Below are 12,846 nucleotides of genomic sequence, written 5' to 3' on the forward strand. Positions count from 1 at the left end.
ATCTAAAGAATTTTATTTTCAGAGCAGCCACTGAATACTGCTTTAGTTCATTAAAATTTTCTTTCTCAAAAATACATTCCTAAATATACAAACTATACAATCTTGTCATTGTAATGCTGGTTTTGTTTCGTGTGTGTGTTTGCTTTGTTTTTAATAATAAGAGAATCCAAACTAAAAAAAAAATCCATTCATCTTCAAACCAATGGGCGTGCTAGGGAGAGGATGTGAAACTGGGTACCTTCATATAATACCACATAAATAAATGTTTTAACCACAGTCTCTGCTCGCAGCCTGGGCCAGGAATGGAAGATGCTATTCTGTGGGTCAGACATCATCTGCAGACAGGGTGGGGATGTTCAGTCGAGGCCGGGTGAAAAATGCCATCTTCTCCCTAGAAAATAGAATGAAATTTTCAGGGTGTCACAGCATGGGATACCTGTATGTATACTGAAGGATACTGGGGGCCCTCTATGGCCTCCACTCTCTTCTTTCTAGCAACAGCTTCTTCCATCTGCCCTTTCTAATCGTGATAACACTCAGATTAAGCTCTAGGCATTGCTAAATGGTCCCTATGCAGAAGAGACCCAGAAGCTTTGCAGATAGAGGATTACTTCCTTTATTAGTTATTATTAAATAACATTTTTATTATAACACTGTGACTTACCAAGTTGCTCATAGTAGTCATTTCAGGTAGTAAATCTTCCAACAGCAATCCCACTGGTAACCAGTGGGACCTTTCCTACCTTTCCTTTCACCATTGTTCTGTTTCCCAACCATCACCATAAACAAATTTATTTCATATTGTTTGTTAGAACACAAAAGCAAATAGAATGATCAAAACTCAGATCAACAAGGGTCAATTTGAAATAATTGTTCTATCACTCTCTGGCATTACTAAAGTTAATGTCTAAGGATTTACTGGTCTATGGTTGGTGCTACTTGAGCCTTCTGAGTTACTGTTTAGGCTTACTGAGCTTGGTAGATTATATTTTGTAACTTTCTCATTAAATTTCCTGTGACATTACTGTGCTACTATAAAATTTTGAGGTTTCGGGCCCGGAGAGATAGCACAGCGGTGTTTGCCTTGCAAGCAGCAGATCCAGGACCTAAGGTTGGTTCAAATCCCAGTGTCCCATATGGTCCCGTTCCCCCCCCCCCCCCCCCCCCGTGCCTGCCAGGAGCTATTTCTGAGCAGACAGCCAGGAGTAACCCCTGAGCACTGCTGGGTGTGGCCCAAAAACCAAAAAAAATTTTTTTTGAGGTTTCCTGAATCCTATTCATTTATTATTATTATTATTATTATTATTATTATTATTATTTTGGTTTGGGGACCAAATCTGGCAGTGATGCTAAAAGGTTACCCCTAACTCTGTGCTAGGAGGGGTTATTCTCAGCAGTGCTCTGGAGACTATTTGATGCTGGGGAATCAGACCTGGACTTGGGGCTGGAGAGAAAGGGGTTTGCATGTGTCACACCCTGCTTCAAATCCTACTTCGAATCCCTGCACCACATAGGATTCCCTGAGTAAACACACCAAGTTAACACCTGACCGCAGAGCCAAGAGTAAACTCTGAGCAAATTGAGTGTGGCCTACCTCGCCACCTAAAATATCCAGATCTTTTACATGCCTGTGCTTATGGCCAGAGCAAGAGTTTGGAGGGGACACCATCACCCAGCAAGTATCTGACCCATTTCTACACCTGGTATTTCATATAGACCCTGAATCTGCCAAGAGTCATTCCTGAGCACAGAGCCAGGAGCAACCCCCGAGTATTGCCAAGTATGAGCCAAACACCAAACAAACAAACCCCAAGCAAAAACTAAAATTTTCATTCATGAGACAATAGGTGTTCACAGATCAACTGGAGACAAAAAGCACCCACAGACTTGCAGTAGGGAAATGTTAAGGGCACAGGCTGGATCCCACCAGCTTACCGGAAAGACTGCACCTCCGGTGGCTCCTTGCAGCTCTGACCCCGAAGCCTGTGAACATCCTTGGCGGCTGCCCTCATCATCTTCTCAGTCTGTAGCTCCCCCTTGTTCTCTGCTCGGTCCACCTGTTGGATAAAGCGGTAGCAAAGAGAGGTCTTAGGGCACTCCGGGTGAATCTGGGAGAATATTCTAGAAATGAGTGAATCTGGAGAATCAATCTGGACTTGGGGAATATATTCTAGAAAGTAGTGAAACTGGGAGAACATTCTAGAACTGAGTGAACCTGGAAGAACATAGAGCACCAAGGAGAAGCCTCAGAACCAGCAACTCCATTTACTTAGAGCAATGAGGTCTAGAGCAAAGCCATCTACTATCAGCATTAGCAGCTAATTTGGGGAGACCCAAGGGATTGCTTCTCTGGTGAAAGTAAGAATGAACACTGCCAGCTGACATGCATGTGGCCCCCTGCTCATCTACAGGGCCATCTGGGAAGGCATGTCTGAGAGAAACTACTATAGTACAAAGAAATAGGTTCAGGTATATGGAGACATTTCTTTAATATCAGAATAAATGACAAAATAGAGACAGAGCTCAAAGGGCTGGTGCATATGCCAGGCAAAGCCCTGAGTTTGGTCCATGGCATCAAGTGACCCCAGGAGCACTGAGAGGTGTAGCTCTACTAGCCACCAGCTCCACTGTGCCTGCACAGAGCAGCATCACATGGTCCAAGCACCAAGGGATCCAGCAGAGTATACATACAGCAGAGTACCACTAGGAATCACCCTTCTACTCCTACACACAAAAAAAACTCAAACAATGTAATCTAGTGGTATAAACCCACATTTTTTGTGTGTATTTTTGTTCTTATTTCTTGCTTTTGTGTCACACACAGTGGTACTCAGGGTTTATGCCTTGTTCCGTGTTTAGGGATTACTGGTAGGCTAGGAACCATTTGGGTTGCTGGGTTTGGGCTGGCCTTGTGCAAGGCAAGCACTTAACCCACTGTACCATCTCTCCAGCCCCTCATCTTTTCCTTAAAATCTCCAATTTCTTGGGGAGGAGGACGGGCAGATATCTGGCTTCCAGTTCCCTCTTTGATTCTGGAGGCCAGCTCTTGCCAGGTATGGGTTTGGGGAGGCCCCAGGTCGTAGGCCTTCTCCCTAGCTTGGGGGGTCCTGGGAGGCTTGGCAGGCCTCTAGCCATCCCTCTCTTTCTACCCTGGACTCCAGGCCTTCCCTGGGTGCTGGCCCAGGTGGCCAGAAGTGGGTGCCAGGTGGACTCTATAGGGGTCCTCGGCTCCCCCCTCCCATTTGAGTGGGGAGGGGCAAAAAAAATCTCTGATTTCTTATGTTCTCTGGACTTTTGTTCTACATACACAAGTCATCAATTAGAAAGAAGCATGTGAGCTGCCAGAGTGAATCTGAAGCTTTGACCCAGGTCAGAATCTGAGATGCTAAAGCTTTCCAGCCCCTTCCAATAGTGAGGCAGCAACCCCAGCAGCAGAAAAGCTGGAACTGCAGCTTAAGGCTCCTCCTCTCTTCCTGACCACCCAGGTAGGCACCCTTGCTTGGGCAGGTGGTGTGCATGGTGCAACCAAGGGCAGAGAACTTGCTTACCAGGGTCTCTGGGAGTGGCAGGTATCACCAAAACCAATGGCATGTTTATTGGCCCTGATGGCAATTAAAAGGCTCTGTAATATCTTTTGTTTGTTTATATTTGGGCACACCCGGTGGCAATCAGGGATAACTCCTGGCTCTGAGCTCAGAAAATCACTCCTGGCAGGCTCGAAGGACCATATAGGATGCCATTGATGGAATTGCCCTACCTGCTGTGCTATCGCCATTGATGCCATTGATGGAACTGCCCTACCAGCAAATGCCCTACCCGCTGTGCATTGCTCTGGCCCCTACTCTCAGATCCCAGCAGAGCCCTGGCTCCTAGCAGCTTTGGCCTCGCCCATCAGCATTACCCCACCCATTTGCTGTGGCTCCAGCTCAGCAGCCTTAACTGAGAATTAAGTCATGAAATTTTCCTATACATGGATGTACATGAAATCTATAATGCTGAGTAAAATAAGTCAGAGGGAGAGAGAGACACACAGAATAGTCTCACTCATCTATGGGTTTTAAGAAAAATAAAAGACATTTGTGCAATAATTCTCAGAGACAAAAGAAATGAAGGCTGGAAGGTCAAGCTCATGCTATGAAGCTCACCACAAAGAGTGGTGAGTGCAGTTAGAGAAATAACTACAGTGACAACTATCATAACAATGTGAATGGATGAGGGAAGTAGAAAGCCTGTCTCAAACACAGGCGGGGTGGGGAGGAGGGAGATTTGGGACATTGGGAATGGGAATGCTGCATGAGTGAAGGTGGGTGTTTTTTATATGACTGAAACCCAACCACAATCATATTTGTAATCAAGGTGTTTAAATAAAGATATTAAAAAATAAAACAACCTTGGCCCCACCCATCTAGAGCTGCCCTGCCCAAAAGCCTCGGCCACACCAATCCCCAGCCAGCAGAGTTTCCAGGAGTTGGGGCTCACCTTCTTCTCCAACAACCTCAGCAGCAGGCGGAAGCGCTCATCCTCCCGCAGGCACTGAGGCAGCTCCTTCTCCCCGTGGCTCTTGGCTTGTTCGAGCTGTTCCTTGAGCTCTTTGAGCACCGAGATCTCCTGAGTCAGCTGGCTGTGCCAAGTCCTGGTGGCCTGCAGGTCCAGCTCAAGGTCCAGCGAGGTGCGGATCAGGCGCTCTGTGTGCAGGGCCTTGACCGATGAAGGCTGCAGGAGTCGGGGAGGGGAGACAGTTCTTACCTGGGACTTAGGGCGGGGTGTGCAATGAATCCACAAAACCCTTCCTCTGAACCTCAGTTGGTTACCTCTGTTCATCACCCCCTAAGAACTTGTTTGGGTTCCCTGCATGTACCTGGGGTCTCCTATGTAACTTCCTATCTGCAACAAACCTCTGTGGTCCCTACTGGGTTCATATGCAATACTCCTCCCAGTTAGCAATGGACCTGTCACTCCTCACCAGGATCCCGAACATGAACAAGCACAGAAAATGGAGTCTTGTCTCTGACCTGCTCTCTGCTACCTGGGGAATGTGGTACTTCCTGGACTTTGCAGAGCTGGGGACTACTAACGAACACCCCAGCTGTTCTTGGGGGGACATACACAGTGCCAGTTATTGAACTTGGGGTGCTGGGCTAGCAAAGCATATGCCCTATACACTGAGGTATCTCTCTGGTCCCTGAACTCTGTCCTCTAAATCCAGGTTCTCATCTGCCCTTGGGAACCTGCTCCCTCCCTTTCCCTCACCTCTTGTACATCACAGGAGATGGTTCTTCTGGGGTTTTAGGGGCAGGAAGAGGCCTGATCCTAGCCAGAGATCCTTCCTCATTGCTTCTAGGTATGTTAAACAAGTGCCATTTATTTCAGCACTGGTGTGGTTCTAGCTAGAAGAAAGTCAGCACCGATACCTAGGCAGACCCTGCTTGTTGGGCAAAGTAGGTGATGGTCCTGAAGCAGCCTAGAAGAGTAGGGGTGAGGCCTCTACTGTCTCTACCCACTGCCACACCCTGAGGTACCCTGTGGCCCTGCCCACAGCTGGCATACTCTCTTTTCTGGGGTACCTTCTCCTTGCTCACTCTAGTTCTTTCGGGAGATGGGGGGTGGCAGATGCAGATGATGAGAAGAGGGGGTCCTGACTTTTAGGGCAGGGTACAGGCATTTCTGGGTGTCCATGTCCCAGGCATTCTCATCCACTGTCCTCTGGCTCCTCAACCCAGCACAACTGTGGCCATGATGACATGGACAGGCCCCGTAGAGGCCGCTTTGTGTCTCCTGCATTCCTGACAGTCCTCCTTAGCCCAGTGACAGCTCACCTATCCCCTCTGCCAGAGCTGCTCAGCAAAGGAGCCATTGCCTGCACAGATCCCTGCTTTCCTGAGTTTTTGTGGCCAGCTGAGGAAGCCAGCAACTTCCTGCCTCAGCTCAGAGCCTAATCTCTGACTGCTCAAAACACACAGAAGGCAATGTGTGGTGTGAGGCTGGCTCTAGTGGTGACCATGGCAGCTGGCCACTCTGATTTCCACCCAGGAATGCTAAGGACAGGAATGCACAATCCTGACCTCACCTGCCCATCTCCACTAGGCACAACCTGGTCTCATGCCACCCCAACCAGGCTCACACCCCCTGTTCTAACCTGTCAGAGTCCACAAACATAGTGGTACTTTGGTATCTTCCCCTGAGGCCTTCAGTCTGCAATCCCTGCTGGCCAGTGCAAGAGTGACTTTCCCTAATGGGGTGCCCAGGACACAGGAGGGGTCAGCAGGTCTGTAGCAGTTCAGAGATACTTTTGACAGGGAGAGGCACACCTGGAGGTGCTTAGGGCTTACTCCTGGCAGGGTTTAGGGACCTATGTGCCCTCATACTGTTGCTCCAGACCCTCAGCAATACTCTCACCCGCTTCATGCGGACACTGCGCCGCTCCAGGGAGTTCCGGACAAAGGGCGGCTTCCTAGACAGAGTGGAGCTGTCACTGTCACTCCGATTCAGCTGCCAGAGACAAAAACAAGTGCAACTATAAGTGTAGTGCCTTTAGCAAATGCCCTACAGAAAGGTGGTGAAGGAGCCACATTCAATAAACAACCGAATTTCCTGTTCTTGGGAAGTGTAAACAGTTGGGGCATGGGAACAAAATGCTGGGACAAGCCTGACATGATGCTTCTGCCTGGGCAGTGTCACCACTGAGTGGCACCAGTGAGAATCCAGGCTGTGGCATTCAGATAGATACATCTGAAGCTGGCCAGCATGAGACTTGGGCCAGTGTTGTTTGTCTCTCCTTGAGCTCCTCAGACCAGGCAGCTGCATGGTTCTTCACTGTGGCCACAGGGCTGGGGTCCCCCTTCTAGGGACCCTTTTGGCCACTTGACCTTTGACCCTCCTCCAGAGGCCTGATAGTCCTTACCCCTGGTCTGAAGTCAATGGGATGCTTTAAGTCTGGGGGTGGGTTCCCTCTGTCCCAGGGAGTATAGTAGTCTCTCTCTCTCTCTCTCTCTCTCTCTCTCTCTCTCTCTCTCTCTCTCTCTCTCTCTCTCTCTCTCTCTCGCTCTCTGTCTCTCTCTCTTTTCTCTCTCTGTCTCTCTGTCTCTCTCTCTGTCTCTCTGTCTCTCTCTCTCTCTCCTGCCCCTCAGAGCTTACTCCTGGCTTTGCACTCATGATTCATTCCTGGCAGTACTTGGGGAACCATATCGGGTGTCAGGGATTCAAACCAGGTTAGGTACAAGACAAGCACCCTCCCCACTGTAGTAATTTTCTGCTCCCACTTATCTGCTGAGTCCTTTTAGTGTGTGTGTGTGTGTGTGTTGTGTGTGTGTGTGTGTGTGTGTGTGTGTGTGTGTGTAAAGCAGACAGTTTTTATTGAAATTTACTTAGAAAGACATGAAAGGGAGAAATATGTGCTCAAGAGAGAACACAGGCTTCTGCAGAATGGAGACAGGCAAGCAAAAAGGCAGTAATACGTGTACAAGAAAGAACATCACAGACTTTTAGAGCAAGTCCTTCTTGCAGGAGATTCACAAACAGTAGGAGCGGCCTGCCCCTTTGAGCATCATATATGGGAACACCAGCACCTGAACTCTTGACCCTGAGCTTGACAGTCAAGACCTCTAGCCACTGAGCCCTCTCTGAGGCCCCAACTCCAATCCTTAAAATAACCCCATGCAGCTTCCCATTACTACATGATAGGGTGGAAACCAAAGATCTGAGCCTAGACTAGCTCTGTTATGAGAAGAACTAGAATTTATGCCAGGAAGAGGCAGATGCTTACCCTGCACACATGCTGGCTCTGGGGCCCTGGGGAGAAAGTCTTGGAGCGGATGATGGTGCTCCCTCGCAGAAATGGCCCTGGGGATGGGGTGCCCACTCGCCCATCCTTGGGCCGCACCACAGGGGGAGAGGGTGCTGGTGTCTCTGTGTTGGTCTCTTTGTCAACCTGGGGAAAAAGTCAGAGCTTAGATGCGGCCAATATCTAGACCCTGCTGAAGTCTGTCATGAGGCTGACTGCAAAACTGCACCCCACTGCTATCAGCTTAATCTCTGGCCCCATGCACCTCTGGGGGCTTCCACAACTCCAGCCTGGACCCCAGGGGCTTAGTGTTGTACCCATCCCATCATGGCATCCTTCAGTAGTATCTGCAGCCCCCCAAAATCAATATACAGAAGCAGGGAAAGACTTCAGTACTGAAGGTCTGGCTTTCAACTCTCTCCAAGCCGTGTTCCTTTTTTTGTTTTGTTTTAGACCATGCCTAGCGATGCTCAGGGGTTACTCCTGGCTCTGTGATCACGAATCATGCCTGGAGGTCTCAGGGTGACTAGATGGGGTCCCAGATTGACCCCATGCAAAGCTAATACTCTATATGCTATGCAATCCTCTGGTCCCATTCACTTGCTAGGTTGACAATGCTGTCCTATATCCCCAGCCCCCCACAGCAGATGCTATCAGAACCTCATGAGCTATCAGCTCCTTTTGGGGCTGGGAAGATGGTTTGCAGGGCAAGAGTGTGTGCTTGGTATGTGGGAGCCTCAGATTCAATCTCCGGTGCCAAAGATTCCGCTAAGAACTCCTGGGAGACACCTCTATACACTGAGCTTATATTGTCCTCACTGAGTGTCACTGGTGTGGCCCCAGACAGGAAAACTCCCTAAACACCACCTTCCTTTTTTTTTGGTTTTTGGGTCACACCTGGCAGTGCTCAGGAGTTACTCCTGGCTCTATACTCAGGAATTATTCCTGGCAAGCTTGGGACCATATGGGGTGCCAGGGATCTAATTTGGATTGGCCCCGTGCAAGGTACACGCCCTGCCTGCTGTGTAGGTATTGCTCTGGCCCACAATGCCTTCATTTTAGTAGAAAAAATTATTCAAAGATTATCTCTGAGTGTGTAGTCACAGAGAAGGCAGTACAAGGTTTCCTGCAACATTCCGCTCCTGGCAAGTGTGACCCTCATAGGCACTCCAAGGCCTCCCTCTGTTGCCCAGAGCCCTGCAGAGAAAGAAGCCCAAACTCTGGTGGGGATATGGATTCTGACATCATGCAGCCTGAAGCCAGAGTCCTGCAGAGCTTAGCTGCTCTTTGTCCCCAGGTACTCTGAACTGGCTGAGTGAATGCACACATGCCTTCCTCATAAAAACTCAGGGTCCAGGGTATGTAGCTCATGCCTTGCCTGTGCAGCAAGTGGATGCTGCAGGCCCCAAATCTAGACTCCCAGCCTGTAAAGCCTGAGATGTCTCCATTTCAGGAAGCAGGAGAGATGAAGGGGTAGTAGTCTGCCCTGCTAGGCTGCCTCCAAAGGAGCAGAAATGGAGGAGGGGTGAGAAAGTCATCCTTCCAACCTGTTTTGTTTTGTTTTGTTTTGTTGTAGTTTTGGTTTTTGGATCACACCCACACCACAGGAATAACTCCTGCTGTGTACACAGGGGATCACTCCTAGTTCTTCGATCAGAGATCACTCTTGGCTCGGTGCTCAGGGATCACTTTTGGTTCTGTGCTCAGGGCTGACTTATTGCTCTATGCTCTATGCTCAGGGATCACTCCTAGTGGACTCAGGGGACCACCTGAGGTCCTGGGGGTTAATTCCAGGTGGCTGTGTGCATGGCAAGTACCCGATTTAGCCCCAAGGTCACCCCCTTCTGAGAGTCTGCTGAAATTAGAGAATAAAACTATCCTGAGCCTTTTCTTTTCTTTCTTTATCTCTCGTCACACGTGGTGGTTCTGGGGTTACTCCTTGTGCTGCTTAGGTTGAACCTGGAGTTCCTGCATTAAAGCCCCAGCTCTCCAAAAGCTTCTCCGGACTATACCAGGATACCTCTTCGCAGTTGCCCACATCTCTACCTTTAAGGCTGGGTGCTCCTCTGCATTGGGGGAGGCTTTCTCAGCAAAAACGTCCTCCTCCACCTCCTCAGTTGTCGCCTCATTCTCGCTGCTCTCCTCAAACCTCCTGTGATGACAAAGTGCTTGGTTATCCCTCAGATCTACTCACCTGCCTTGTTTTGTTTCGTTTTGGCTACACTCAGCGATGCTCAGGGGTTACTCCTCACTCTACACTCAGAAACTGCTCCTGGCTCAAGGGACCATATAGGATGCCCAGGATCGAAGCTGTGTCCATCCTGGGTCAGCGGTGTGCAAAGCAAACACCATACCACTGTGCTACCACTCCGGCCCCATTTATTTTTAATTTTTTTTTTTTTGGGTTTTTGGGCCACACCCGGCGATGCTCAGGGGTTACTCCTGGCTGTCTGCTCAGAAATAGCTCCTGGCAGGCACGGGGGACCATATGGGACACCGGGATTCGAACCAACCACCTTTGGTTCTGGATCGGCTGCTTGCAAGGCAAACACCGCTGTGCTATCTCTCCGGGCCCCTATTTTTAATTTTAATATGGAATGCTTCACGAATTTGCATGTCTTTCTTGCTCAGGGGCCATACTAATCTCTGTATCATTCCATTCCAATTTTAGTATACGTGCTGCCAAAGCGAGCACTACCTTTTTTTTTTTTTAGCTTCACAACCAGCTAAGCTCAGGAGTTACTCCTGACTAAGCTTTCAAAAATTACTCTTAAAGGTACTTGGGGGACCATATAGGATGACCAGGATTAAATCCAGGTCAGCTGTGTGCAAGACAAGTGCCTAACCCACTCCCACCCACAAATAATCAATGTTAAGAGGGATCCTTTATAGATAACACCAAACATAGACAGCATGCAGGGGAATGAGTTTGGCGCCTCTGCTCCAAAAGGACTTTGTTCATGCATGTGAGAGGTGGATTTGCATGTGTGGATTCAATCCCTAGCACCACCCCCTCCCAAACACACACACACCTCAGCCCAAGATCCCCTTTTGGGGATCTTGCTTTCATAACCTCTCCCTAATCACCTCTGCCATTATTGATTAGATCTGATTTTTCTAGCATTTTCTAGAAGAATACATATGGACTCTGGGGCCGGAGTGATAGCACAGAAGTAGGGCATTTGCCTTGCACGCGGCCAACCCAGGATGGATGGTTGTTCAAATACTGACATCCCATCTGGTCCCCCAAGCCTGCCAGGGGTGATTTCTGAATGTAGAGCTAGGAGTAACCCCTGAGTGCCACCAGGTGTGATCCAAAAACCAAAAAAAACAAAAAACAAAAAACAAAATGTATATGGGCTTTACACAGTAAGTATTGTCTGTAGCAGTAATTATTGTACTTTTTGCATTCTCAGTAATTACCATATTTCATCACAGTGTCATTGCCGGTTTCCTTTTTCTTGTTTTGTTTTTGTGGATCATACTCAGCAGGGCTCAAAGCTTATCCCTGGCCCTGCACTCCCGGATTACTGCTGACAGTGCTCAGGGGACCAAATGGGATGGGGGACCAAGGTTGGCCATATGCAAGACAAGCATCGTCCCTATTGCAATATTTATCTGGTCTTTTTTAGTTTGTTTTTTTTTTTGGGGGGGTGCCCACCCTATGATGCTTAGGGGTTACTCCTGGCTATGTGTTCAGAAATCACTCCTGGCTAGGGGAATCATATGGGATACCGGGGATTGAACCAGGTCTGTCCTGGATCTGCAGCATACAAGGCAAATGCCCTACTGCTGTGCTATCGCTACGGCCCCTTATCTGGTCTTTTTAAAGACTTTTTGTACCCTCCAAACGTGGTGTATTCCATTACAAGAAGTTAGAAAATTCCTGAAAAAAAAAAAATGGGAGGAGAGATGTGGTACTGGAAGGAGCTAATGACAAGATCCTATTGCAGAACAATTCCACAGTTACTGTTATTTTGTTTGTTTGTTTGTTTTGGGGCCACACCCTGTGACGCTCAGGGGTTACTCCTGACTCTGCACTTAGGAATTGCTCCTGGTGATGCTGGGTGGACCATATGAGATGCTTGGGATCAAATTTGCATGCATTGGCCACATGAAAAACAAGCACTGTTATCACTGTACTATCTATCTAACTCCTGCTAACATGTTAAACACACATGCCATGGAACCTAGCAAAATCACCTCTCTGCCTTAGACACATATTCCCAAAAATTACCAGGGGAGACAGCTACAAGAATTTTCATTCTGGCATTACTGATGAAGAAGGCCCACACTCTGCCCAGGCCCTGTATTTGGGGCCACACCTGTTCATACCTAGGGGAGACCAAGAGATGCTGGGGTTCAAACCCAGAGCACTAACATGAAGTATATGAGCTCCGCCATTTGTTATTTTTTCAGGGCAGTGATCACACCTGGCTGTGTTCAGAACTTACTTTTGGCTCTATACTCAGGCATTACTCCTGGCAGTTCTAGGAAGACCATATGGGATGCCAAGGATCAAACCTAGGTCAGTCACATTCAGGGCAAGCATTCTACCTACTGGTCTTTGGCTCTGGCCCAAACTCCACCCTTTGAACCTTCTCCCTGGCCCTAGTCTTTATTTTTTAATACCCTTTGGTGCCCAGTGCCCCCCACCCCCTTTGGGTCACACCCGGCGGCACTCAGGGGTTACTCTTGGCTCTACACTCAGAAATTACTCATGGCAGGCATGGGAACCATTTGGGATGCTGGGATTCGAACCACCTTCTGTCCTGGGTTGGCTGCATGTAAGGTAAGTGCCCTACTGCTGTGCTATCTCTCTGGCCCCTATTTTCTAATACTCTTTGATTTTGTTTTGCCTGTATATGGATTTTGGGGGTAGGGAAGAACACTCAGGGTTTATTTATTCCAGCCTCTGTGCTCAGGGATCATTCCTGGCAATGTACTGGAGATGTTATAGGATACTAGGGATTGAATCGGAGTGGGCTGCATGCCAAAAAATCACCCCAAACCTACATTCTCTCTCTAGCCCTTGTAGATGGATATGAAGGAGGAATAAAAAAAAC

General features: G+C 48.5%; 1 protein-coding gene and 1 non-coding gene across 2 annotated transcripts in view; both read right to left on the reverse strand.

Moving 5' to 3' along the window:
* WWC1 (WW and C2 domain containing 1) overlaps window positions 1–12,846 on the reverse strand; it is a 117,841-nt gene continuing 104,995 nt past the window's right edge. Inside the window, exons 18-23 of the mRNA XM_049774570.1 lie at window positions 9,827–9,932; window positions 7,763–7,927; window positions 6,397–6,489; window positions 4,480–4,713; window positions 1,936–2,057; window positions 1–391 (exon numbers count right to left, since the gene is read on the reverse strand). Coding sequence (XP_049630527.1) covers window positions 325–391; window positions 1,936–2,057; window positions 4,480–4,713; window positions 6,397–6,489; window positions 7,763–7,927; window positions 9,827–9,932 — 787 coding nt within the window. The 3' untranslated portion in view covers window positions 1–324. The remainder of the gene's footprint in view (window positions 392–1,935; window positions 2,058–4,479; window positions 4,714–6,396; window positions 6,490–7,762; window positions 7,928–9,826; window positions 9,933–12,846) is intronic.
* Window positions 10,367–10,475, reverse strand: LOC126012399 (U6 spliceosomal RNA). The gene has a single exon (XR_007496887.1). It is a non-coding gene; the product is annotated as a U6 spliceosomal RNA (small nuclear RNA).

Source organism: Suncus etruscus, chromosome 6 (genome assembly GCF_024139225.1).
Source record: "Suncus etruscus isolate mSunEtr1 chromosome 6, mSunEtr1.pri.cur, whole genome shotgun sequence".
Classification (NCBI taxonomy): domain Eukaryota; kingdom Metazoa; phylum Chordata; class Mammalia; order Eulipotyphla; family Soricidae; genus Suncus; species Suncus etruscus.